Here is a 27,500-nt window from a genome sequence, read left to right on the forward strand (position 1 = left end):
GCGCTTAAATTACAAATTACTTTGGCTGACACATACTCATTCACACACACAAGCATACACACACACACAAACACACACACACACACACACACACAACACAACACACACACACACACACCCAGACACACAACTCACAATAGAAAAGACAAACCTATCTTGCTTCTCATAACATCTACTAAAAACGAAACAGATATGTTTTAAGCGAACGTTTAAAAATAGACAAAGATTTCTTTTTCACGAATGCTCTGTGGTAAGGCGTTCCAAACAGAGGGTCCGAAATGAGAAAAGGATCTCATTCCAGCATTTTTCCGTATTCGAGGGACAACTAGTTCGGTGGAATCACTGGCCGAACGTAAGGGGCGGGGTTTTGAATATATTTCAATTAGTTCCGAAATGTAGGAAGGGGCAGTACCTTCAAGACAACGATACACTAAAGTACAAGCTTTGAATTTAATCCTTTTCTCAACGGGCAGCCAGTGCAGGTCATGAAGCAGAGGTCTGGCAGAATCGCACCTACGCTTCATGAATACTAGTCTGGCAGCGCTGTTTTGGACAATCTGAAGACGTCTCAGATTATATTGCGAAACGCCAAACAACAGAGCATTGCAATAATCCAATCCACTACTATGTTATGACGATCGACCCAATCAGCAAAGTCCGGTCCGCATTCGTGCACCGTCGCAAACCTGCCAGGTAGCATCGTCACAACACACCGTTCGACCAGATGCTCTGCCGTTTCGGGTTCTTGCCCACATCGGGTACATGTTGGACAGGTGGAGAGTCCCCACTGATGTGGGTTACATGTCTTTCGAAGCCATGAATGAGGCCCATGGAGCTGGCTGGAGTTTAGTCCAGTGTCTATAGTGGGGATGGGGGGGGGGGGGGGGGGGGGGTCCTGATAGCTCAGTTGGTGAAGCACTCGCTTCACATACAAAGGGACCGAGATTGATCTCGAGTGCAATCGAAGATTTTTTTTTTTTTCTGATCCCCCTGTCCACCCAGCAGTGAATAGCTATTGGGCCATTCCATGTGTCAAGTGGACCAAATTTTCGGAAATTGGGAACCACACCCCTTTTGATTTTCCTCAAACTAGGCTCAATTGAAAATACTTATAAGACATGAAGAAAATCAAATTTTCAGTTCAGAATATGGATATTTGAATTTTTTACAATTTTTTGAAATTTTGTCTCAAAACGTGTCAAAATCAAATTTGCTCGTGGGTCCATTTTTGAGAGGCTATAACTTTTTTAGTAATCAAGCTAACTCTCTCAAATTTGGTAATCCTGTACAACTTTTAGCATAGATTACAATTATTTGAAGGAAAATGATAATATTTATCGACTTTTGGACTTATCTGCCCTTGAATATGGCTCCCCGTGCTGTTCAGCAAAAAAACAAACAAATTTTTTCAATATATTTTTTCATGACTTTAATGTTTCATTTTTGGTCAATGATGATTTGTATCTCAATAAATAACTTATGGTCCAACATAATATAGCAAAAATTCAAACAATAACGCATACCATAATGCGACGTCCACCAAAATCGCAAATTTTTGTCAACTTCAAGGCTCAAAGCGGTCAAAGATGGCCAGGACACAGCTGCGAATATTCATTGTTGTTATAAAAATTCAACTACCTTTTAATTTGCTTTTAAAGAGTTTTTAAAAATGTCCATTTCAATTTTAAAATTATTATTATTATTATTATTATTTAACATTACCAGGGACAAATTGTTTCCAGTTCTTGGTTTTGGGGCCAAACTGCCACCCTCAGGGCAAGTTTCTCATCAGTTTGCAGTCAACTTTAACCCACAGAACCCTTATTGTGCTGGTAATTATCAATTCTCTGATATATGTTGTCAGTGGGGCCAACAGTTCCAATAACCGATTTAGCATTCTGGAAAATTTTTAGTTTTTTAATTGGATTGTTCATATGTAGTGTAAATGTTGCTGCTCAAAGCTCGAAGAAATAAATAATAACGTGAAGTTGAATGTAAGCTTCATTTTAATTACAAAAACAGATCAAATGAACGTTTCAGGTTTCCCCTTAATCAACAAAACAGGATGATTGAAACACCACAGATGAATGAGATGATGTCATCATCTCATTCATCTGTGGTGTTTCAATCATCCTGTTTTGTTGATTAAGGGGAAACCCGAAACGTTCATTTGATCTGTTTTTGTAATTAAAATGAAGCTTACATTCAACTTCACGTTATTATTTATTTGTTCATATGTATGAAAATGACCCTTGCATGTCCAAGGATTTTAATTATTTGACTAGCAAATGAAAGCCAGGAACAGACAGAGCTCTAAATCTATTTTGAGGTCATACCAGTATTGTGCTTTAGGGTCTCCTGTTTTAGCCCTTGTCATCTTATTTCTAGCTCTAGTTCTTAATTTTCATGGTAGAAAGCAGGCCTGATAATTCTCTAAAATAGGTAATACATTTGTGTCAGAGCATGCCGTAATCAGTCGGAAGAGTGAAAATGGAGAGGCTTTGGATGGGAGCAATACAGACAATGGACGTTTCGGGTACAACATTGTTGTGCTGACGAAGGGTGTCTACCCGAAACATCCATTGTCTGAATTGTTCCCATCCGAAGCCTCTCCATTTTCACTCTTGTTAGCATTTTCATGATCCCAGTCTTCAGGCAGCCCCCACCATTCTCGACATAATCAGTCGGAAGATGAAAATTTTGGATTTGCATTTTTTTCATTTTATGAAAGAATATGCTCACCAGAGCATTTTAATCTTTATTTGAAGTAAATCGGGTGATTTTTCATGAAGTCATGGTCAGAAATATAGGAAAGGTATCCAGCAACTTTTCTCAAATTTAATACTTTTTCAACTTGACTAGCTGTAAAAAATATTCAGAAGTGAAAGTAAGCTTTGATATTTCCTGAAGATGTACAAAAACGGTTGATTTAATCATTTATGACAAGAACTCATTTTTTGATTTTAAAAATTGTCCTTCTAACTAAACTTGGCAGTACCTCAGTTCAAAACTTTTCACCATCCGACTGATTATGTCATTCACTGTAACATTTGCTTGGTTCATTTTTTTAAAAATCATCATTTTGATTTGGCTCTTTTCTTTTCTTTTTTCTTTCCTCCAGGAATTGATGGTGTCCTCCAGGCATATTATAACTGTATCCAACAAGTTTCGCTGTATGGACCAACAAATGCATCGCCTATCATTGAACATGTCGCTGAATTTGCAAGGGCTGCACAACAGGAGGAAATGCAGAAAGGGGCCCATGTGAGTCTTTTGGGGTTTTTTTTTTTTTTGTTGTGGGTGTGGACCAGGTGCATATATGAGTGTGTGTTTGGGTGTTTGTGTGTGTGTGTGTGTGCACTGTACCAACCTGGAGGCCGAAATTTAATTTGAGCTTTTATATAACGCAATATCCACTAAAAGTGCTCAAAGCGCTTTACAAAGGGTTACCTGACTAACAGCAACAGGTAACATAAAGAACTAGACATGACGCCTGTTCGGCGATAATACAATTTTTTATTCCAACAGAGACATCGCTGTTAACGACCAGGTACTCGTTTTACAGTACGGTGAGAGAATGTGAGTAAAGAGCCTTTTCCAAGGACTCAACTATGCGCCGAGTGAGGCTCAAACCCAAGACCCTCCGATCTGAAAGTGTGTGTCATACCACAAGACCACTTAGCCGCATGAGAAAGATTGAATGGCTTTATCATCAAAGTTTAAGCTAGGTTGACTTTATCCATTATCAAAGGAGCACAGATAAAGAACAGAAAATTTGGGACGAACAAGAGGTGTTGACTACAAGCAGAAATTGACATTAAGAGTTATGAATTTTTGTGAATTCAACTGTATTACTTCTTTTTTCATTATTTTTATTAGCATCTCCACCTCACCCAAAAATATATTAGTTTATCTTTCTCCGCTTAATTCTCTTCCCTCTTATCTATTTCTGTATACAGGGGAATCTGCAAAAATTCAACACTCTTAAAGCCAACTTCTGCTTTAAGTCAACACTTCGTGTTGGTCCTCAATTTTCTGGGGGTTTTTTTATCTAAGTGTGTTCCATTTATAATGGATAAGTCAATAATTTTTGGTGGCCCCAAATTTTTGATTATCTAAGTGTGTTCCATTTATAATGGATAAGTCAATAATTTTTGGTGGTCCCAAATTGTTGGTTATCTAAGTGTGTTCCATTTATAATGGATAAGTCAATAATTTTTGGTGGTCCCAAATTGTTGGTTATCTAAGTGTGTTCCATTTATAATGGATAAGTCAATAATTTTTGGTGGTCCCAAATTGTTGGTTATCTAAGTGTGTTCCATTTATAATGGATAAGTCAATAATTTTTGGTGGTCCCAAATTGTTGGTTATCTAAGTGTGTTCCATTTATAATGGATAAGTCAATAATTTTTGGTGGCCCCAAATTGTTGGTTATCTAAGTGTGTTACATTTATAATGGATAAGTCAATAATTTTTGGTGGTCCCAAATTTTTGGTTATCTAAGTGGGTTCCATTGACAATGGATTAAGTCAACCTTGCTTCAAGTCTGGCACAGCTGTGTTGGCTTAAAGCAGGATTTCACTCTATCATTCTCTGTTTATTTCTCTTCCCTCTCATCTATTTCTGTACATTGTCATGTGTTGGAAGAAAATCATGTCAAAAACAAAATGCTTTGATCAAAGTAATCGGCTGTGATATAAGAAAAAAATAATTAGTATTTATACCTAGCTGACACTGACATCCAAATTTCTGAAAAGTGAGTGGATCAGGCTTTTATGTCAATAACAACAAGAACTGAAGTGAGTCGAAAAGTGCCAGAAGACAACAGAGCATTGAAATTTTGCAGCGGCAATGGAGGCTCCCAGGCAGAGTTGTTGTACCAGAAGGTTGGGGGTTTAAATCCCCATTGCCACTGCCACCTCCCTACTCACTTCATTTTTTGTCTTCCAAATTTCTGTTTCTTTATATTATGTATGATTTGTAAAACATTTGAGTGTATACTCTTCAACAGTCGTAACGTCACTTCCTTCCTAATGACGCATGGTAACTTAGTAACACTGGCTCTAAACTATTGGGACAATGGCGGATGCCCGTATGAAATATTTCTCCGGCGAGCATAAAAGCATATCCAGAGAGAAAAAAAACATAAATTTGATCATATTTTGACTTTTACACATTCTGATCACAAGGCATATATGAAAATTTCTAGCCAGCATAAAGAATAAAAAGTAATGATTTTCTTTGTTTAGAACCAAGATGGCCGCCGTTGCCGGGCGGCGTGACATCAGACTATTGAATCCAATTCCTCTTAGTGAGGACCTGTGCTTGTGTGTCTGGATGAGACTTTTAGTGATCTCAAACTTAAGTACTTTGATGGTGTGCTCTTGGAATCTACATCTGTTCTCTATTTGAACCAATTCCCCTTTGTCTCACCTTTTCTTTTATGCTTTAATTGTAATTCTAGAACTTTTTACTATCCCATTTTCTTCCTTTTTACTGGCGCTGATATGACCTTAATCTGTTGCAAGTGCCGTAAAACCCTTAAAAACAAACAAACTTCTGTAACTTATCCCCTACTTAAGATAAATAATATGCGGCTATGTGGTCTTGTGGTATGACACTCACTTTTTTAGTTTGTATTTTATTATTATAATATATTATTTTATCATCGAATTTATGTGGTTTTTAACATGTCAGTTCTATATTTGTGTTTTTGATACATGTTGTGCTGATGTAAAGCGCTAATGAGCAATTCTTAATTGGAATTAGGCACTATATTAATTCATAATAATAATAATAATAATAATAATAATAATAATAATAATAATAATAATAATAATAATAATAATAATAATAATAATAATAATAATAATAATAATAATAATGATAATAATAATAATAATAATAATAATAATAATAATAATAATAATAATAATAATAATCATTGTTATGGTGTATTGTTATTGTTGAGTTATTGCCCTTTGCAATAACTAATAATTTACTTCCATGAATAATACACTTAATTACATTTAGTTATTTCTAAATAATGTCACAATTGAATATATTAATAGAATACGTTATATTCGTATCATTAGTTAACTACACTTGTGCATTGACGTTATATTACATAACGTATATTTCTGTTTATGTATATTTCTATACTGCATGTTTAATGTTACTAAGTCTGTGATATATTATGATTTAAAGGACTTGAATAAACAATTACTTGATGATTGGCAACCAAGGAGCGTCTTCCCTGTCAGTTATTTTATGTACTGCGGTTGGTACATAACAGTGGCGACGAGGATTCCAGCTGTGGGTCACATGAAATCACAGTCCTTTTAAGGACTGCCAACCCACGAAGGGGACAGCCCTGCCCTACCTCCGGACGAAGAAGGACGAGCCTTGCCCTGGCCTGCCTCCGGACGAAGAAGGACGAGCCTTGCCCTGCCCTACCTCCGGACGAAGAGGGACGAACCTTGCCCTGGTCTGCCTCCGGACGAAGAAGGACGAGCCTTGCCCTTGTCTGCCTCCGGACGAAGAAGGACGAGCCTTGCCGTGCCAGACGAGCGAAGGGGACCTGCCTGGCTTCCCGTGCCAGACGAGCGAGGGGGACCTGCCTGCCTTGCCGTGCCAGACGAGCGAGGGGGACCTGCCTGCCTTGCTGTGCCAGACGAGCGAGGGGGACCTACCTGCCTCGCCGTGCTAGACGAGCGAAGGGAACCTGCCTGCCTTGCCGTGCCTGACGAGCGAGGGGGACCTGCCTGCATTGCCGTGCCAGACGAGCGAGGGGGACCTACCTGCCTTGCCGTGCCAGACGAGCGAGGAGAACCTGCCGTGACCTACTTATCTTGCTGTATCGGACAGCAATGACAACTTACCAGCGGAGTCGGACGTGTATGTACAGCGACGTTTCGACTTGCTGAGAGGGAAGACCGTCCATTGGCTGTTTTAGAAGAATCATCAGGACGTGACTGTCAGTCGTGACAGACGTGGAAGAATCATCAGGACGTGACTGTCAGTCGTGACAGCCGTGGAAGAATCATCAGGACGTGACTGTCAGTCGTGACAGACGTGGAAGAATCATCAGGACGTGACTGTCAGTCGTGACAGACGTGGAAGAATCATCAGGACGTGACTGTCAGTCGTGACAGACGTGGAAGAATCATCAGGACGTGATTGCCTGTCGTGACAGACGTGCGAGGAGTACCTGCCGTGTCGGACGGGTGACGTACTTCTTGCTGTATCGGACAGCACGGAAAACCAACCAGCGGAGTCGGACGTATCGACCTACTGACCGTCCATTGGCTGGTTTTGGACGTTTTCATCAGGACAAGCCTGCCTTGTCGTGTCGGACGTGCGAGGAGGAACTGGGTCAAACGGTTGACCTACCTTTTGCTGTATCGGACAGCACGGAAAACCAACCAGCGGAGTCGGACGTATCGACCTACAGACCGTCCATTGGCTGGTTTTGGACGTTTTCATCAGGGCAAGCCTGCCTTGTCATGTCGGACGTGCGAGGAGGAACTGGGTCAAACGGTTGACCTACCTTTTGCTGTATCGGACAGCACGGAAAACCAACTAGCGGAGTGACGTATCGGCCTGCTGATCGTTCATTGGCTGCTTTGGACGTATCGTCATGACTACACGAGCAGCATGGACCAACGAGGAGCTCATCGGGCTATTGCGTGATCAGATGGCCCAACAACAACAGCAGATGGAGTTGCAGCGTCAACAGATGGAAACGTTAATGGCCTTGGTGATGGATCGTCCCAAGTCGTCAGTGACCAACACCAGGTTCTGCGAGTTTGATTCAAACGCAGAGCTGTGGACGGACTATTGGTCACGTTTCCAGACGTTCGTAAAGGCCAACTCCATTCCATCGGACAGGATTGCGGAGATTTTTCTCACCAACCAATCGTGTGCCATCTTCAAGCTGCTGGCAAACCTGGCTTCACAGAGCGTTGCTCCCAAGGACGTCAACGAATTATCGATGGATGAGATCGAGCAGCACATGGTTGACCATTTCAACCCCAAAAGATTCGTTGTTCGGGAGCGTTACAAATTCTGGACACGAACAGAAAGGAAGCCAGGAGAGACTGTCCACGAGTTAGCTGCGAGAATTCGGCAAGAGGCAGCTACATGTGATTTTGCCTCGATCAAGGACCCGTTGGACGAGGCAATGAGGACTCGATTAGTTTGCTCGATCAACAGCGAGGCTATCGTCAAAGCCTTGTTTAAAGTAAAGGACGACGAGCTGACGTTCAATCGAGCCATTCAGATCGCCGCAGAAGTGGAGGAGGCTGGAAACGTTGCCAGAGAGATGGTCAGCACATCAAATGCCGATGTGTTTAAGTTCCAGCCCAATCGAAATCCGGCTCGTAAGCTGCCCACGGCGAATAACGAACCGTCTCCAGAGATCAACCGCCAATCAAAATCAGCGGAGAACGGGAACCAGAAAACCCGATGCTACCGGTGCCTCGGGAACCACTCGAGTGATGCCTGTCGATACAAGGAAGCCCTTTGCCACCACTGTGGCATTAAGGGCCACATAAAGTCTGCCTGTTGGGAGAGAAGTCAACATCAACGAGTAAAGACGGTGACGAAGGTCAAATGGAATGCGGCCCGACCTTTGCCTCCAAAACAGCCATGGATTATGCCCGACAAACCATGGGAACGTGTCTATATCGACCACGCCGTGAATTTCAAAGGACACAACTGGCTCGTGATGGTGGATGCATACTCCAAATATCCGTGTGTCCACCAGATGACATCCATCACCACGAAGGCGACAATTCAAAAGCTGGACGAGGATTTTGCGCATATTGGCTACCCGCATACCATCGTCACTGATAATGCGCAGTGCTTCTCGTCAGCTGAGTTTGCCAGTTTCTGTGAGAGCCGGGGTATTCAACACCTACAAGGAGCCCTGTATCATCCAGAGACCAACGGTGCAGCTGAGAGACTGATACAGTCATTTAAAAAGTCGCTAAGGAAGTCCAGCCTCAGTACCAGTGAGGCCTTACACGAGTTCTTGATCCAGTACCGGAGAACTCCCCTGTGCAGTGGCAATAGCCCAAGCGAACTTCTGATTGGTCGACAGATACGGGCGAAGATAGATGTGCTCCTGCCCCACAGCCGTGTAAATCTTCGCTCGTCTAGGAAAACTAAGTTCACAGTGAACAGCCAGTGCTATGCCCTGTCTTTTCAGAGGGGGCGTAGGGACAAGTGGGTGCCAGCGATTGTAGCATCAGTGATTGGAAACCGAATGTTCGATGTGAAAATCGTGCCGGATGGTCCTACTTTGAGAAGACACGTCGACCAACTGCGCACACGCCACAGTAGTTAACATACTGGTTATATTCTAATTGTGACAACGAGACTCACGTTCTTGTAACAGATTATTCCAGTGCATGGACTGTCAAATGGACTTGATATAGTGTATGTGATCACCGGACATTTGAAATAGTATTGTTCGTACGGACTTTTAAATGTTAATCGTAACGGCGATCTTCTGGATGTGTAACATAGAATTTCAAATTAACTTTGAAATAGTGTTTTAAGTGGACTGTTACATTATGTGTCTATGTTAATATTTTGATGGTTAAACCTTCAGTATCCTTCAGGCTAGAAGGGAGGTGTTATGGTGTATTGTTATTGTTGAGTTATTGCCCTTTGCAATAACTAATAATTTACTTCCCTGAATAATACACTTAATTACATTTAGTTATTTCTAAATAATGTCACAATTGAATATATTAATAGAATACGTTATATTCGTATCATTAGTTAACTACACTTGTGCATTGACGTTATATTACATAACGTATATTTCTGTTTATGTATATTTCTATACTGCATGTTTAATGTTACTAAGTCTGTGATATATTATGATTTAAAGGACTTGAATAAACAATTACTTGATGATTGGCAACCAAGGAGCGTCTTCCCTGTCAGTTATTTTATGTACTGCGGTTGGTACATAACAATAATAATAATAATAATAATAATAATAATAATAATAATAATAATAACAATAATAAAGTGTTCTTGTATAACGCTAAAAAGGCCGAAGCCTCAAAGCGCTTTACAATATACTTATCAAACCATAAACACGCTCGTACCGAGCCAAACAGACACACACAACAGTCATTCACACTAACTATGCAAGTTTTACAAAATGAAATTGACATTCAACAAAATGGAATCAAAGAATAAAAGGTATTATTTACTCATCAATATGAAAATGCCTGGCACAACAATTTCTGGAATAGATGAGTCTTTAGATTTTTCTTTAAATTTTCTACGCTGCCCGAGAGCCTTACTTGTGCGGCTATGTGGTCTAGTGGTATGACTCTCGCTTTCGGATCGGAAGGTCCTGGGTTAGAGCCTCGGTCGGCGCATAGTTGAGTTCTTGGAAAAGGCTCTTTACTCACATTCTCTCACCGTACTCAGGTGTAAAATGAGTACCTGGCCGTTAACAGCATTGACGTTAGATTTGTTGTTCTAAATTTTGTATTACTTTCACAAGGATTCTGTACTTGTGTCTTGGTGAAACTTTTAGGTGACTTCAAACTAACTACATTGATAGTTTGATCTTGAAGTCCGATTCTCACAAACGGACTCCAAGATCAAACTATCAATGTAGTTAGTTTGAAGTCACCTATTTGAACCAGTCTCACCTTTTCTCCGGTACTTTTGATCTTACTTAAATCTATATTTTTTTACAGCCCCACTGCAACCACCTCCACCACATCATCATCATCACCATCATTACCGCCACCACGACGACGATATCAAAACACTATCACCATTAAAACAACAATCACTACCACATCCTTACCACCACTACTACAACCTCCTCCAACACAACAATATCACCACCACCACTTCTGCAACCACCACAACCACATACATCATCATTATCATTACTGCCACCAGTACAACATCCACCATCATACATTATTACCACCACGCCTACCATTCATTTTTATATTTTATACGTCATACTGAAATTGGTTTTGGAACTTTACTTGATTGGAAACAAGGGGTATTGGGATGATTATAGATCTCAATAGATTATATTTAGTTTGCAGAAATTCCTGTTTAAGCATTGAAAATATTCGGAATTGTTTCTGAAATTTACGTGAGCCAAATTTTAAGTTGGCGTCTCTGGTCAACTATCAACAATGGGAGGTGGGCATTAGTGAATCTGTGAATAAGGGAGATGTGGCGACTACCACTACTACTACAACCATCACCACATCATCCCTACCATAACTACTACAACCACCACCACATCATCATACCTACGACTACCATTACTACAACCACCATGTCATAATTACACTTTCAGTTTTTGAAATTCCTCCGAGTGGTGTCGAAATTGCTGCAAGACACATTTTGGATTGCATCAAAATATATTTTAATGAAATTTAAATTTATAGGTTATTTTTGCATGGATGCTTCTTGATCTTAGCGCTGAAAAATTTCCTCCATTTTAGTGACCAGTCATTCTCACCCCTGGTCTTTGTCCGAAAAATTGTAATATCGCCTGACAGGCATCACGTCCCGTCCTCCATATTAAATGTTGCTGTTGACCAAAGACCCCTTGTAAAGCGCTTTGAGCACATTTAGTGGATATTGCACTATATAAAAGCTCATTTTTTTTTTTTTTTACTGACAGCGAGTTCCAAATTCATTATACTATATTATATTATATTATATTTTATTGTATTGTATTGTATTATATTATATTATATTATACTGTCATCTGCATTTTTTGCGGCCACAAATGGCAATTTGCGGCCGCAAATATCAGGGCGATCCGCAAATTTTGGCAAATTTCCCAAAATTGGCAAATCGTGGCAAATTTTGGGAAAATTGGCAAATCGCGTGACAAATTTTGAGAAAAAAAGAAGCGAAAACAAAATAACGAAGAAAAAAGTGCGAAACTTGAGAAATGTTGCAGCTTTACCTGGGCCCAACCAAGGGAAGCTACTCTCTACGGATAATGATCTTTTAAAATCTTTGTAACAACACTATTCATAATGTAGCCTCCTTAAATGTAATAAATTGTCTTATATATATTTTTTTTTCTGTATCGCGTGTTAATTTTTACTGAAATGCTTAGTTCTTCTCGGCAAATTTTTTGGCAAATATTTGTCTTTTTGGCAAATTTCTTGGCAAATTTTGGGGGGTTTTTTGGCAAATTTTGGCAAATTTTAGGTCCCACTTTGGCAAAAAATGCAGATGACAGATTATATTATATTATATTATATTATATTATATTATATTATATTATATTATATTATATTATATTATATTATATTATATTATATTATATTATATTATATTATATTATATTATATTATATTATTGGGTTTTTTTTTCCATAAGGCTTACTTTATCCTGCTGATACTGACAGACGGAGTCCTGAGTGACATGTCCAAAACCAAACACGCTATTGTATCGGCTTCCAAACTTCCCATGTCCCTCATCATTGTGGGGGTCGGCAACGCCAACTTTGACGACATGGAGGAGTTAGACGGAGATGACGGAGTTCTGAGATCACCGAATGGGGAGGCGGCCAAAAGGGACATTGTGCAATTTGTGCCGTTCAGACAATTTAGAAATGTAAGTATATATATTTTTATATATGTTATGTTAGGATGTTATAAAATGTAAATGTATACTAAAATACTAAAGAAAATGTGATAATGGAAAGTCTTCAGATGGGAACATTACGGACAATGGACGTTTCGGGTACAAACCCTTTCTCAGCACAACAATAAACAAATAAATGGGCTGATATCGTAAAAATACTAAAGAAAATGTGATAATGGAAAGTCTTCGGATGGGAACATTACGGACAATGGACGTTTCGGGTACAAACCCTTTCTCAGCACAACAATAAACAAATAAACGGGCTGAGATCGTAAAAATACTAAAGAAAATGTGATTTTTTTTTATTGTTGTGCTGACGAAGGGTTTGTATCCAAAACGTCCATTGTCAGTACTGTTCCCACCACTCTTTAATTTTCCTGCATACTAACCGTGGCATAAAGACGTTTATTATAACCAGCAGTGATGCCTTTAATGCATGTCATTAGTCCAAATTGCTCAAGATATATTACTGCACTGCAGTTGATGCCCTTGTGATCTTTGATTTTAAAAAAAAATAAATATAATACAAAGTTTTCTCCTGAAGGTGATGAAAGGAATTTTTTTTTCCTTTGGTTAGTAAGTACTGTGGAAAATTGTTCTATTTATTAATTTATTTTTTTGCAATCTTTTCAATTTTCAATTTATAGTGACAGTTTTAACTATTTTACAGTGTTGAAATTATTCATATAAAGCACGTCTGTGGTTTTGGAACTGCTCCTTTTTTATATATACATCATATTTCCATTGTATTTTTATATTATTGTGTAAATTATAACACGTCTGTACAAAAAATGTCCTTTTTGGGATGCAATAAAGTATTATTATTATTATTATTATTATTATTATTATTATTAATTATTATTATTATTATTATTATTATTATTATTATTATTATTATTATTAATATTGTTATTCTTCTTCTTTTTATTCTTTTTAGAGCACGCCTGCGGAATTGGCCAGACACGTCCTGGCCGAGGTTCCGAAGCAGGTGACGGATTATTACAAAATGAGAAAAATCGGCCCTAACAAAAAAGCAGCCAACGCCAATGTTTGAGATGATATTGGATACAAATGTTAACACGATTATGGAACAATATCTCTCTTGTAAAAATATCTTTTTTCCATTTATTAGAGTTGTATACAAATATGTGACCTTTTGCCTCAAAAAGGTATTAAGTCGGGTTGGTTAAGATGTTGAAAATTGAATGTATAGCCAGAAATATCAGACTTGTGTTGAGTTTGTATGTTTTATTGAAGAGAATGGATCCTATATTTTAGGGTGCTAATGCCAACAATTTATATTTTTGACCAGTTTAACATTTACTTCGGCTTTTAAGCATCTGGTTCGTTCCGACATAATGCCGTTTTGAGACGATGGGTCACACATTAGAAAAGTGAGTGGAGCTGGCACTTATGTTGATAATAACAAGAAATGAAGTGAGTAGGAAAGTGCTAGAAGACAACAGAGAATAAAAACTTAACTGTGGCAATTGGGGCTCAAACCCGCGACCTCGTGGATAGCTCGCTCATACGGTAGAGTTACGATCTCCCCGGTCAGGCGGAGTTGTCGTACGAGTAAGGTCACGGGTTCAAGCCCCCATCGCCGCCGCAACGTTTTTCTTCTCTGTTGTCTTCTGGCACTTTCCAACTCACTTTATTTCTTGTTATTACACAAATGTTCATACGATTATGGAACAATATCTCTATTGTAAAAATATAATCCAGCCATTTTCCAGAGTTGTGAGCTGAAAAAGAGAGTTTAACTCTCATCCACAAACATTGTGGTTTTTAGTCTCTTGATGAATTGTTTTGTCTTTTAACCCTTGTTGTTCCCCTTTTGTGTACGTGCGGCCATGTGGGCTAGTGGTATGACACTCGCTTTCTGATCGGAAGGTCTTGAGTTTTTCGAGCCTCACTCGACATATAGTTGAGTCCTTGGAAAAGGCTTTTTACTCACATTCTCTCACCATACTCAGGTGTAAAATGAGTACCTGGCCATTAACAGCGTTGTCTCTGTTTGAAAAAAAATTTATAATATGCCTAACAGGTGTCATGTCTTGTTCTACATGTTACATGTTGCTGTTGGTCAGGAACCCTTGGTAAAGCGCTTTGAGCACGTTTAGTGGACATTGCGCTATATTAAAAAAGCTCACATGTTTAATTTAGTTCTTGGATTAAATTTGAGTTGATATATATATATATATATATATATATATATATATATATATATATATATATATATATATATATATATATATATATATATATATATATATATATATATATATATATATATATATATATATATACATCTTTATTATGCATTCGAGTAGTACAATATATCAAACAACTAAATGATCACTTTAAGGAAAGTTAAGGGCAGCAATTTTAAAATCTACAACTAAACTCAAAGCAAACTAGACAACTGCATGACATGAATAGTCAGCAAATGTATTTTCTGCAAGTTTAAACTTTGTCCTAAATATTGTATGCTACAACAATAGTTTTGGAAATAAATGAACAAATTGTCGCAATAACAAGAACTGTGAGTACTTTACTTAATTATATTTTATTTCCAAGAAAAATGAGTTTTTGGAAATTTTTAACTGCGTTAATTTTTTATTTTTTTTTTACAAATACGCATGTTTGAAATATGTTATTGAGATTAATTTATGGATTTGCACTAATGTTTATATTATTTTATCATGTCAGCTCATTTCTCAATACTGAATGCTGCTGAATCACCCATTTTAGTATCTAATGCCTATGGCTAAAAAACTACTCATTTTTTCTCTTTCTTGTAACCGAAAGGTCATATGCTGAGGCAACGTTATATATTCGGTAACTGTGCTGAGATATAAATCGTTTTTTTCTGGATTTTGTGTTTGTTTTGTTTCCTTTGACACGGTTATTGGATATCAAGTTTTCTATTTTTCAATAGTTTGTTGGCTTCGTGATGGTTCATTTCTTTTTATTTTTATTTGTTTTGTAGATTTTTCTTTTTCTTTTTTTCTTTTAAATGTGATGATTCATTAACTGTCTATAAATGAAATGTGACCAACTTTGAACCTAGATGTGTTTTCAATCACTTTTTACATTCAATCATATTCATAAGATTCCCATTGCTACAATGAAGTAAGAAGAATATTTTTATCAGATGTAAATATTAAGCTGTAAATACATTATTTCCTGTTATCTTGCCTCTCCTCCCGCCAACCATTTACAATGTATACTCACAATACAGGCATGCTGTAAGTACCTCAATGTCTACACGACTTAAAATAACGCACGTCTTAAATAGTAAAATAGTAAATAATGAATTTATATAGCGCCTAAACATCCACGTTAATCGTGCTCTGCGGCGCTTTACATAATAAAAATAAAAATGTTTAAAAACAACAAAATTAAAAATCACGACACTACATGATACATAATAAGCATGCATCCCAAAAGCAAAATCAAAGCAACATCTATTTTATGAAAAATAAGTCTCGCGGAACAACTCAGTCTTCAGACATTTCCTGAAAGATGACAAATTTTCACAGGACTTTGTCTGAGGACTAAGTGCGTTCCATAGGCGTGGAGCTATGAATGAAAAGGCTTTTTCACCGAAAGGCTCAACAGAAAATACTGCTCTTGATATATATATATATCGATAAGAGTAATTTTTATTCGTTCGATATTTGAAGGACGTGCTTTCTGGCCAAAATTTTAAATACAAGTTTTATTTTTAGAGTACATCAGTAGAAGTTATGAAAACAAGCTTTATAGATAGAATCATTCATTCTATTACAACCAGAACTTACTTACTTACTTATCCGAACCAGCGACCACCTGAGCTCTAGCCCTTCGGTCTTGTGCCATGACGTAGAAGTTAGACGTCTTTTGTAGTTGTTCCAGGTGACTATAAAGTGTGTTACTGATTACAACCAGAAATAAGTACCAACAAGAATACTAAACATTTGTTGGAAGACAAAATATCCGGCATAATTCATGATTCATAATGATTGGCTGGGTGGGGTTCCTGACCTCCCATAGTGGGCAGGGGGGTACATACTATGTCTTCTATCCCCTTATATCTGTTTTCCAACATGCTTTCTGTCTTTGTCTTGGAATGAGATTACTTAGTTTTTTTCCTGGCCCTGGCCTGAGTCCTAGCTGGGATGGAAGCAGTCAAATGCACAGTTATAGTTTTGGGAGATATTTTTTTCCTTGTAAATCATCTCTCTGTTATGTATTATTATGTTTGTTATTTTTAATGTATAATGTAAGCATTTGAGTGTATTCCTCTTTGTTGGATTTTGTGCTTGTGTCCGGATGAGACTTATAGGTGATCTCAAACTAAGTACATTGATGGTTTGCTCTTGGAATCTACATCTGATCCCTATTTGTTCCCAGTTCCCCTTTGTCTTCCTTTCTTTTGGGTGCTTTAATTGTAATTCTAGAACTTTTTACTATCCCATTTTCTTCCTTTTTACTGGCGCTGATATAACCTCAATGTGTTGCAAGTGCCGTAAAACCCTTAAAAACAAACAAAAAACAAACATAATGATTGGAACGTAATTTTAATAAAGAACAATCAACTGTTTTCTACCTCCATGGCTGAATATTTACGTAAAATGAGGATTGTTTATGAATATAAACCACTTAAACGAAGAAATAAATCATATATTATTTTAAATAGTGCAATACAGCTTTGTCAAAAACTAAAATTCCCCTTAGCATATATTATGATGAATTCCTTTGACTACTCTTACTCTTACTGTTTTTAAATTAATTTTTCCTTGCCTAGAAAACAAACTATTGCTGTTTTTTATTGTTTTTTTTTTTGTTTTTTTTTTGTTGTATTTTTTTTTCGTTTTGTTTTGTTTTTGTAACACAGTTTGACGTTCTTTGCAAGAGTTCTGTCAGTTTTTAATGCATTTTCTGTTGTTTTTTTGTTTTTTTCTGTGTGATTTTATCGGCAACTGAAATGGACAATATTGTCCAGAAGCGTGATATTTATTTTCTTACTATTATTTCGTCATCATCATCGTCATCATCATCATCATCATCATCATCATCATTATTATTATTATTATTATTATTATTATTATTATTATTACTATTATTATTATCATTATTATTATTATTTTATTATTATTATTATTATTATTATTATTATTATTATTATTATTATTATTATTATTATTATTATTATTATTTTATTTTTATTATTATTATTATTATTATTATTATTATTATTATTATTATTATTATTATTATTATTATTATTATTATTATTATTATTATTGTTGTTGCCGTTGTTGTTGTTGTTGTTCAAACAACTTTTGAATATAACCACAGAATAGCACTTCATAACAGCAAAGCTTTTAAGGACTGATTGAACCCATAGTAAGACCTTTATACTGGCTTGATCTGATAAATTTTCTATCTTCATCACTGGGTGGGCTTCCTGACCACCCATAGTGGGCAGGGAGGCACTTACTGTGTCTTCTATCCCTCTATATCTGTTTTTCGAACATGATTTCTGACTTTGTCTTGGAATGAGATTACTTGGTTTTGTCCTGGCCCCTGGGTGGGGTTCCTGACCTCCAATAGTCGGCAGGTAGTCACTTACTTTGTCTTTTATTCCCCTATATCTGTTTTCCAACGTGCTTTCTGTCTTTGTCTTGGAATGAGATTACTTGGTTTTGTCCTGGCCGATCTGATACCCTGGCTGGAAGGGAAACAGTCAAATGAATAATTAAGAGTTTTGGGAGATGATGCTTTTTGTTTTGTAAATCATCTCTCTATTATGCATTGTATTATTCTTTGTTTTATATATATAATATATGATTTGTAAACATTTGAATGTATTTCTCTGAATGGAGACCTGTGCTTGTGTCTGGATGAGACTTTTAGGTGATCTCAAACTAAGTACTTTGGTAGTGTGCTCTTGGAATCTACATCTGTTTCCTATTTGAACCAGTTCCCCTTTGTCTTACTTTTCTTGGGTGCTTTAATTGTAGTTTTAGAACTGTTTGCGAACCCATTTTCTTCCTTTTTCTACTGCTGATATGCCCTTTATGTGTTGCAAGCGCTTTAAAACACTTAAAAACAATCAAACAATATCTTCATCTGATTCCCTTGTAAACTCTTCAGTATTATTGTTTATTTCTTTTTTTTTTTTGATGACGTTTGAAAAAGTAAACTGGGTCTTCATTTTAAAGAACTTGTTCGGTGGTTGTCTGGCTTTTATTGTTCTAATTTAATTGATTATGTTTGTGATTTTATTATTGTTATTCCATTACTGTTTTATGTTATTCCATTGTAGTGTTGTGAACTACTACACACACACACACATATATAATATATATATATATATATATATATATATATATATATATATATATATATATATATATATATATATGTTATATAACTTACATCTTCGATTTAATTATATTTATTTTATGTCATGTTTATAGAATAAACAATTTGACTTACTTGAATAGGAACAATGTTTAAAAATTTGGTACAAATTTTATCTAAATATCATTCATAAATCTGTCTGCTTGGATGTTTGTCTTCTTTTTCTTTTTTTTGTGATAAACATCCCTAATGTTTATTGATGGATGTAGCTACGTGCTCAACGTGTTTGAGTGGTTTGGTTCTCACTGTTTGGCTACATGCTCAACGTGTTTGAGTGGTTTGGTTCTCATTGTTTGGCTACATGCTCAACGTGTTTGAGTGGTTTGGTTCTCATTGTTTGGCTACGTGCTCAATGTGTTTGAGTGGTTTGGTTCTCATTGTTTGGCTACATGCTCAACGTGTTTGAGTGGTTTGGTTCTCACTGTTTGGCTACGTGCTCAACGTGTTTGAGTGGTTTGATTCTCACTGGCTACGTGCTCAACGTGTTTGAGTGGTTTGGTTCTCACTGTTTGGCTCGTTTTTAAAAAAAATTGAATTGAGTTATTTGTATATATTTCCTCTTTTTACATTTGAACTTGAATATGATAATTGTAGATCTGCTTACGATAAATGTATAAATTAAAGTTTAAGTTCTTGTTGAATGCAAGTTGCTTCCATTGACACATGAATTTATCAGTTAAGAGTAAAAAAGAAAGAGAGAGAGAAAAAAAAGGGATTTTCAATTTTTAAAGTGTTTAGGGCTCATCTACACCGGAGACTGACACCGACGACCCGGTACTGCCGTCTTCCGGACAAAGACGTCGGGCACAGACAAAATACTAAGAATAAAGAGAAGAGTCGTTAGACCTACTCATATACCAAGCTCGAAATAAAATGACAGAGGACGTCGGATGCTTGGTATGGGTAGGTCTAGCGGCTCTTCTCTTTATTCTTAGTATTTTGTCCGTGCCCAATGTCTTGATTCCGAGGACGGCGGTGCCAGGTCGTCGGAGTCAGTCTCCGGTGTGGGTGAGCCAAGCCCTAAGGCATTTTTTAAAAAATCTAGCACCAGATATTTGGTATTTCTTTATGGTTTCCTGTGCCTAATTTGTAACGTTTTGGTTTCAGGTTTTTGTACTTCATTCCCAAGATGTTATGTTACAATAATAATTGTTTGTTTTTTTATAAGTGTATCAATTTCTGTGATCATTATGTTATGATTATGATTATGATGTATTCTTATATAAATTATATAATTAAACTATAAACATTGCATTGCTGATTAATTGTCTTTACTTGTTATTTTTTGTTTATAAACGAATGTATCTGGGTGCTGTTCCTGACCTCCCATAGTGGGCAGGGGGGTACATGCTGTGTCTTATATCCCCTTATATATATTTTCCAACATGCTTTCTGTCTTTATCTTGGAATGAGATTACTTGGTTTTGCCCTGGCCCTGGCCGGAGTCCTGACTGGGAGGGAAACAGTCAAATGCATAGTTATTGTTTTGGGAGATGATATTTTTTTCCTTTTAAATCATCTCTCTGTTATGTATTATTATATTTGTTATTTTTAATGTATAAAGTAAGCATTTGAGTGTGTTCCTCTTTGTTGGATTTTGTGCTTGTGTCCGGATGAGGCTTATAGGTGATCTCAAACTAAGTATATTGGTGGTATGCTCTTGGAATCTACATCTGATCCCTATTTATTCCCAGTTCCCCTATGTCTTACTTTTTCTTGGGTGCTTTGATTGTGAATCTAGAATAATTTTACTATCCCATTTTTATTCTTTTCACTGGCGCTGATATGGGCTAAATTTGTCGCAAGCGCCGTAAAACCATTGAAATCAAAAACAAAGCAATTGTAGTTCTCAATAAAATAATTGGTTCTATTCGTTATTCAATTTTCCAAAAGCATATCCCACTCTTCACATTTTTTGTGATCGTACTGGGTGGGGTTCCTACTTCCCATAGTGGGCAGGGAGGTACTTGCTGTGTCTTCTATCCCCTCTTATCTGTTTTCCAATAGCCTTCTGTCTTTGTCTTGGAGTGAGATTGCTTGGTTTTGTCCTGTCCTTGGCTGAGAGGGAAACAGTCGAATGTATAGTTATTGCCTTGGGAGATGATATTTTTTTCCTTGTAAATCATCTCTGTTATTTACTGTATTATGTTTTATTTACATGTTATATTTGATGTGTTAACATTTGAGTGTATTCCTCTTAGTGGGGACCTGTGCCTGTGTCTGGATGAGACTTTTAGGTGATCTCAAACTAAGTACTTTGATGGTGTGCTCTTGGAATCTACATCTGTTTCCTATTTGAACAAATTCCCCTTTGTCTTACCTTTTCTTGGGTGCTTTAATTGAATTCTATAACTTTTTATTGTCCCATTCGTCCTTTTTACTGGCGCTGATATGACCTTAATGTGTTGCAAGCGCCGTAAAACCCTTACAAACAAAAACAAAACATGACCGTCTTGAATGAAAAGAAAATACTCTCTGGACACCAGGAATTCATATATGACGTCAAAAACGTAAATGTGAATTTAGAAACTGAGTTCACATTTTCATTTTATTCAACACTTGAATTGTACATTATTTGTTGATAAACCTTTGATCTCGTTGATTTAACAGGCACGTATACTTGTGCATATACAGAGACGCCAACATTAAATTTGGCTCACAGGAGTTTCAGACACCACTCGTAGGAATTTCAATGCCGAAATAGGAATTTCCGCACACAATAAAAAGGAATTGGAATGGTATTTGGCATTGTGTTTACATATTGTATAGTTCTAAATAGATAATTGATTAGAATTATATTATGATACATAAACACAATGCCAAATACAATCCCAAAGTTTCCTTAATTCAAATGAAGTAAAGCTCCAAAACCTAATGGTAGACATTGTAGTACTGATGATAGTGAGGATGATGTGATGTTGGTGGTTGTAGTAACAGTAGTAGTGATGATGAAGGTGTGATAGTGGTTGTTGTTGCCAACTGGCTTGATCTTTCTGAAAATACGGAAGTGAATAAAACGTTTATTAACTCTCTCGATCCTGACCATTTCATGGATTTTCATCAAAACGTCATTATGACACAGCATATTATAGAATTTAATTTCAAAACGTCGTGCGGCTATGTGGTCTAGTGGTATGACACTCGCTTTCGGATCGGAAGGTCCTGGGTTCGAGCCTCGCTCGGCGCATAGTTGAGTCCTTGGAAAAGACTCTTTACTCACATTCTCTCACCGTACTCAGGTGTAAAATGAGTACCTGGCCGTTAACAGCGTTGTCTTTGTCCGAAAAATTGTAATATCGCCTAACAGGCGTCATGTCTCGTCCTACATGTTAAATGTTGCTGTTGACCAGGGACCCCTTGTAAAGCGCATTGAGCACGTTAAGTAGATATTGCGCTATATAAATGCTCAATTAAAACTCTCGCTCAAAGGGAATTAGATCATACTGTACATAATTTTGTTTAGTACTTATAACTATGACTAAAAATATGTATCTCGTTAAGTCTATCAGGTATTATATCGAAATAAAGTTGGTGAAGAAAAACATAGAGTTAGAAAAATAATTATTATCGATCTCAGGAAATTTAAGCCTTTTTAAAAATTAAAAAAACAAACAAACAAAACAAAGCTTGAGCTTTTATATAGCGCAATATCCACTAAACATGCTCAAAGCGCTTTACAATCGGTCCCGAGACATGATGCCTGTTAGGTTAGGCGATATTACAACTTTTTTTCCGACAGAGACAACGCTTTTAACGACCTGAGTACGCTGAGAGAATGTGACTAAAAAGCCTTTTCCAAGGACTCAACTGTGCGCTGAGCGTAGCTCGAACCCAGGACCCTACGATCCGAATGCGAGTGTCATATCACAAAGCCGCATAGCCGCTCAAGCTCAAGTTTTTAATGTTAAGGAACACGAGTCAGTCTCTCAAATGTAGATATTTATCATTTTACCGCAACTCTTTTTCATCTCCAAAATCCTATTTAGGCGAATCCTAACGTCCATTCCATTGTTGTCTTCCCTAATAATGCCAACATAATACCAATTGGACTCGATAGATCACATAATATTATCTCAGCATCATATTTCAATAAAACGTTTTCATTTTTAAGCGCCTTGAGGGTACGGCAAAAGGTGCTATTGGAATATTAATTCTTCTTCTTCTTCTTCTTCTTCTTCTTCTTCTTCTTCTTCTTCTTCTTCTTATTATTATTATTATTATTATTATTATTATTATTATTATTATTATTATTATTATTATTATTATTATTATTATTATTATTATTATTATTATATTATTATTATTATTATTATTATTATTATTATTATTATTATTATTGTTATTATTATTATTATTATTATTATTATTATTATAATTATTATTATTATTATTATTATTATTATTATTATTATTATTATTATTATTATTATTATTATTATTATTATTATTATTATATATTATTATTATTATTATTATTATTATTATTATTATTATCATTATTAATTTATTATCTTTCCCAGCATTCCGTTTAGCCGAATCCGAACTTCAATTCCAGTGTGGGCCTTCTAAGTTGTCGAATTTTCGATGGAGTGGATGTACTTTACCCTTGTCACCCAGGGGCCGATCTACCTAAGGGATGTTACCAAATTGCTGCATCGGAAGGTAAGATAAACCAAAATGTGACCTAGACTATCATCATCATCATCATCATCATCATCATCATCATCATCATCATCATCATCATCATCGATTACTAGCGGGAAGGAGGAATAAGGGACGCCCAAAGACTAGATAGTTGGATAAGGTAAAGGACGATATGAAAGAACTGAGCCTGGAGGAAGATGATGCTCTGAACTGAGATGCATGGGAGATGTATGGCAACCCTGCCAAATGTGGGATAATCTGAAAGAAGAAGAAGATGAGTATCCAGATCAGATCATGTCAAGTCGCTAAACAGCCTTTAGGTCATATTATGTCTATTTGTAAAATAACCGAAGTTTGGCAAGGGTTTTCTCAGGTTCTAAAAAATTGAGCTTTTATATAGTACAATGTCCACTGAACGTGCTCAAAGCGCTTGTATCCTGACCAACAGCAATACTTAACATGTAGGACGTGACATGACGCCTGTTAGGCGATATTACAACGCTGTTAACGGCCAAGTACTCATTTTACACATGAGTACGGTTAGAGAATGTGAGTGCCCAGCAAGGCTCGAACCCAGGATCTTCCAATCCGAAAGCGAGTGTCATACCTCTAGACCACATAACCGCAGCTTTTAACTTCAGTTGGTCTAGGCGATTAATAACGTCTCATTAAACTCTCTCTTTAAGATAGTACATTGTAAAGGCTATGCATATCATCAATACTCAAAACATGCTATGTTAACCAACTTGACATTGCATACCCATGGAGCTCCTAAGTTTTCGTGTCTCGATATTTTCACTTGATTCTACAACACACTTATTGGTCGAATTGTGAATTAATATGAGTGATGAACCCTCCAGTTACCGATCACTTGGAATCTTTCACAAAGCATTTTTGATCTCTCTCTCTCTCTCTCTCTCTCTCTCTCTCTCTCTCTCTCTCTCTCTCTCTCTCTCTCTCTCTCTCTCTCTCTCTCTCTCTTATAATACTACCCACCTATCTTATGAATCTGTACTTCTTTCTGTACATATTTATTAAGCTATTGCTGTGCTTGTTTCTTGAGGATATTTTCAGTGGATTATTGTGTATCGTGTTTAAATACTTCGTTATATTGATTTAATTTTGTATAATCACTGTGGAGATGGAGAGTAAGTTGCCTCATCTTAAGTCTCTGGGCTTACACTAACCAAAGGATTACGTCTGAAAAAAATGGCGACGACCTCGAAAGGAAAACGAATAGCTAGTTGTATTCAATAGTTCAACCTATGGGATAATAATAACATAAATTTTTTTTCTTGAATACTTCCAACGACAATAACTCACAAGGCAATGAATGCATCGACCTAAGGATTGACTTTAAAGAAAGAATTCCCCACGAGGATTGACTTTAAAGAAAGAATTTCCCCCGAGGATTAACTTTAAAGAAAGAATTCCCCCGAGGATTGATTTTAAAGAAAGAATTCCCCCGAGGATTGACTTTAAAGAAAGAATTCCCCTGAGGATTGACTTTAAAGAAAGAATTCCCCACGAGGATTGACTTTAAAGAAAGAATTCCCCCGAGGATTGACTTTAAAGAAAGAATTCCCCTGAGGATTGACTTTAAAGAAAGAATTCCCCACGAAGATTGACTTTAAAGAAAGAATTTCCCCCGAGGATTGACTTTAAAGAAAGAATTCCCCCCGAGGATTGACTTTAAAGAAAGAATTCCCCCGAGGATCAACACTAGAGAAAAAAATTACCCTGAGGGTTTCTCGTAGAGAAAGAATTTCCTTAAAGGTTGACACTAAAGAAAAGATTCAACTTTAAAGAAAGAATTTCAGTAAGGGTTGGCACAAAAGAAAGGATTACCATGAGGATCGACTATTATGAAGTAAGAATTCCCTTAAGGCTTGACACTAAAGACAGGATTCCCCCAAGGATCAATTCTAAAGAAAGAATTCCATTGAGATTTGAGACTACAGAAAAAAAAAACCCCATGAGGACCGACTGTAAAGAAAGAATTTCATTGAGGATTCCCCGAAAGATCGAATCTAAAGAAAGAGATTCACTGAAGATTGACACTAATAAAGAATTACCCTAATGATTAACGTTAATGGCAGAATTTCCCTTTGGATGCCTCTTAAGGAAACAAAAATCGCATAAGAAAAGGCTTCAACAGTCCCGAGGTCACTTTCCTCGTAAAGCCGCATAGTAACTTAGTAACGGGTTCTAAACTATCGGGAAAATGGCGTACACCCTTATGAGACACATCTCCGACGAGCATAACAGTGTATCCAGAGGAGAAAAACACTATAAATCTGATCATGTTTTCACTTTTATAATTTCTGATCACATGGCATGTGAAAATGTTCTAGCCAGCATAAAGAATAAAAAGTACCGATTTTCTTTGTTTAGAACCAAGAGCTGGTTGCTGGGCGCACGTGACATCAGACTATTAAATCCTATTGACCCTACAGAATCCCCCCCCCCCCCCCCCCTGAATACGAATAAAGCGAATTTTATTTCATTTCCCAGATGAATCCGATAGCATCTATCCCCATCGCCATCACGGTTCCAATCTTCCTCCTATTTGGTCGCTTGACTGATACAGTCGTAGAGAAAAATATTACCTCGTCATGAAATTTAACGTCAGTCTAGATGAGTACCGTGGGCCATGAGTTTATTCACTATTTAATAAATAAATAAAACATTGCCTTTATTCACCCCATAGGGGAAATTTGTCTCTAGGATCTATTCCAAGGGAAGACTTGAATGACCCAGGCGTCAGCCACAGTGCAGCGCTGCAAATTGAGCTAGGGCTAGGTGACTTGCTCAAGGCCACACAATGCATCGGCTGGTGATCGAACTCGGTACCTTTCGGGTACGAAGCAAAGACCGTACCGCTTATCCACGCTTATCTATGTGGTCTTGTGGTATGACACTCGCTTTCCGATCGGAAGGTCCTGGGTTCGAGCCTCGCTAAAGCGCATAGATGAGTACTTGGAAAAGACATTTTACTCACATTCTCTCATCGTACTCAGGTGTAAAATGAAAACCTGGCCGTTGACAGCGTTGTCTCTGTCAGAAAAAAAATTGTAATATCGCCGAACAGGCGTCATGTTTCGTTCTACATGTTACGAATTTATACCTGAGTCAAGTGAGGATTTTTTTGTAAATTGAACACAACATCGGGATCAGAATTTTCCACGATCACTGTTTCCCATCCTTCCACTAAACATGCTAAACATTGCTTGACGTTTGTTACATTTCCAATACCGGGCCACCTTTTAATACATTGAAAATAGTCTCCCCTCATTTCTTCCACAGCCAACATTCTTACAGGCCTTCCCGTCTTCATTCTAGGATTTCTGCCAGAGGCCGGTTTTGGTCTGGGCCTATCTCTTTACTTCGTCGTTGCCGTTGGAATCACGTTCATCTACGCAGGATAACTCGCTAATCCTGGTGATCTAAGCCCCGCCCATGCAGGCTTTCTGGTCAGTCTAGGACAAACTTCTACATCATGGGTCACTTTTGTCATCCCGATTTTCATCGCTTGTGTTATTTAAGGGGTAAGTATAATAATATGTGTCCTCTCTCTCTCTCTCTCTCTCTCTCTCTCTCTCTCTCTCTCTCTCTCTCTCTCTCTCTCTCTCTCTCTCTCTCTCTCTCTCTCTTTCCATATGACTTCTTTCAGTTCTATATAAATCTATATATAAATATATTTTCAAAATCATCCCAGAAATATTCCTATCTCAACTAGGGAGATAGGGATTTAACCTGGGACCTCTTGATTACCG

General features: G+C 37.1%; 1 protein-coding gene and 1 long non-coding RNA gene across 3 annotated transcripts in view; both read left to right on the forward strand.

Moving 5' to 3' along the window:
- The window catches only part of LOC144976682 (copine-3-like), a 39,998-nt gene extending 25,879 nt beyond the window's left edge, over positions 1–14,119 (forward strand). For both annotated transcript variants that reach the window (XM_078921021.1, XM_078921020.1), the window contains 4 exons: positions 1,726–1,832; positions 3,122–3,264; positions 12,400–12,636; positions 13,604–14,119. In XM_078921021.1, the coding sequence (XP_078777147.1) occupies positions 1,726–1,832; positions 3,122–3,264; positions 12,400–12,636; positions 13,604–13,720 (604 nt within the window). In that variant the 3' untranslated portion in view covers positions 13,721–14,119. The remainder of the gene's footprint in view (positions 1–1,725; positions 1,833–3,121; positions 3,265–12,399; positions 12,637–13,603) is intronic.
- Positions 14,120–23,611: 9,492 nt separating this feature from the next.
- LOC144976684 (uncharacterized) overlaps positions 23,612–27,500 on the forward strand; it is a 115,373-nt gene continuing 111,484 nt past the window's right edge. Inside the window, exons 1-2 of the long non-coding RNA XR_013646138.1 lie at positions 23,612–23,742; positions 27,031–27,272. This is a non-coding gene — a long non-coding RNA (uncharacterized LOC144976684). The remainder of the gene's footprint in view (positions 23,743–27,030; positions 27,273–27,500) is intronic.

This window comes from Berghia stephanieae, chromosome 7 (genome assembly GCF_034508935.2).
Source record: "Berghia stephanieae isolate SIO BIC M18660-M18661 chromosome 7, UCSD_Bste_1.3, whole genome shotgun sequence".
In the NCBI taxonomy this organism is placed as follows: Eukaryota; Metazoa; Mollusca; class Gastropoda; order Nudibranchia; family Aeolidiidae; genus Berghia; species Berghia stephanieae.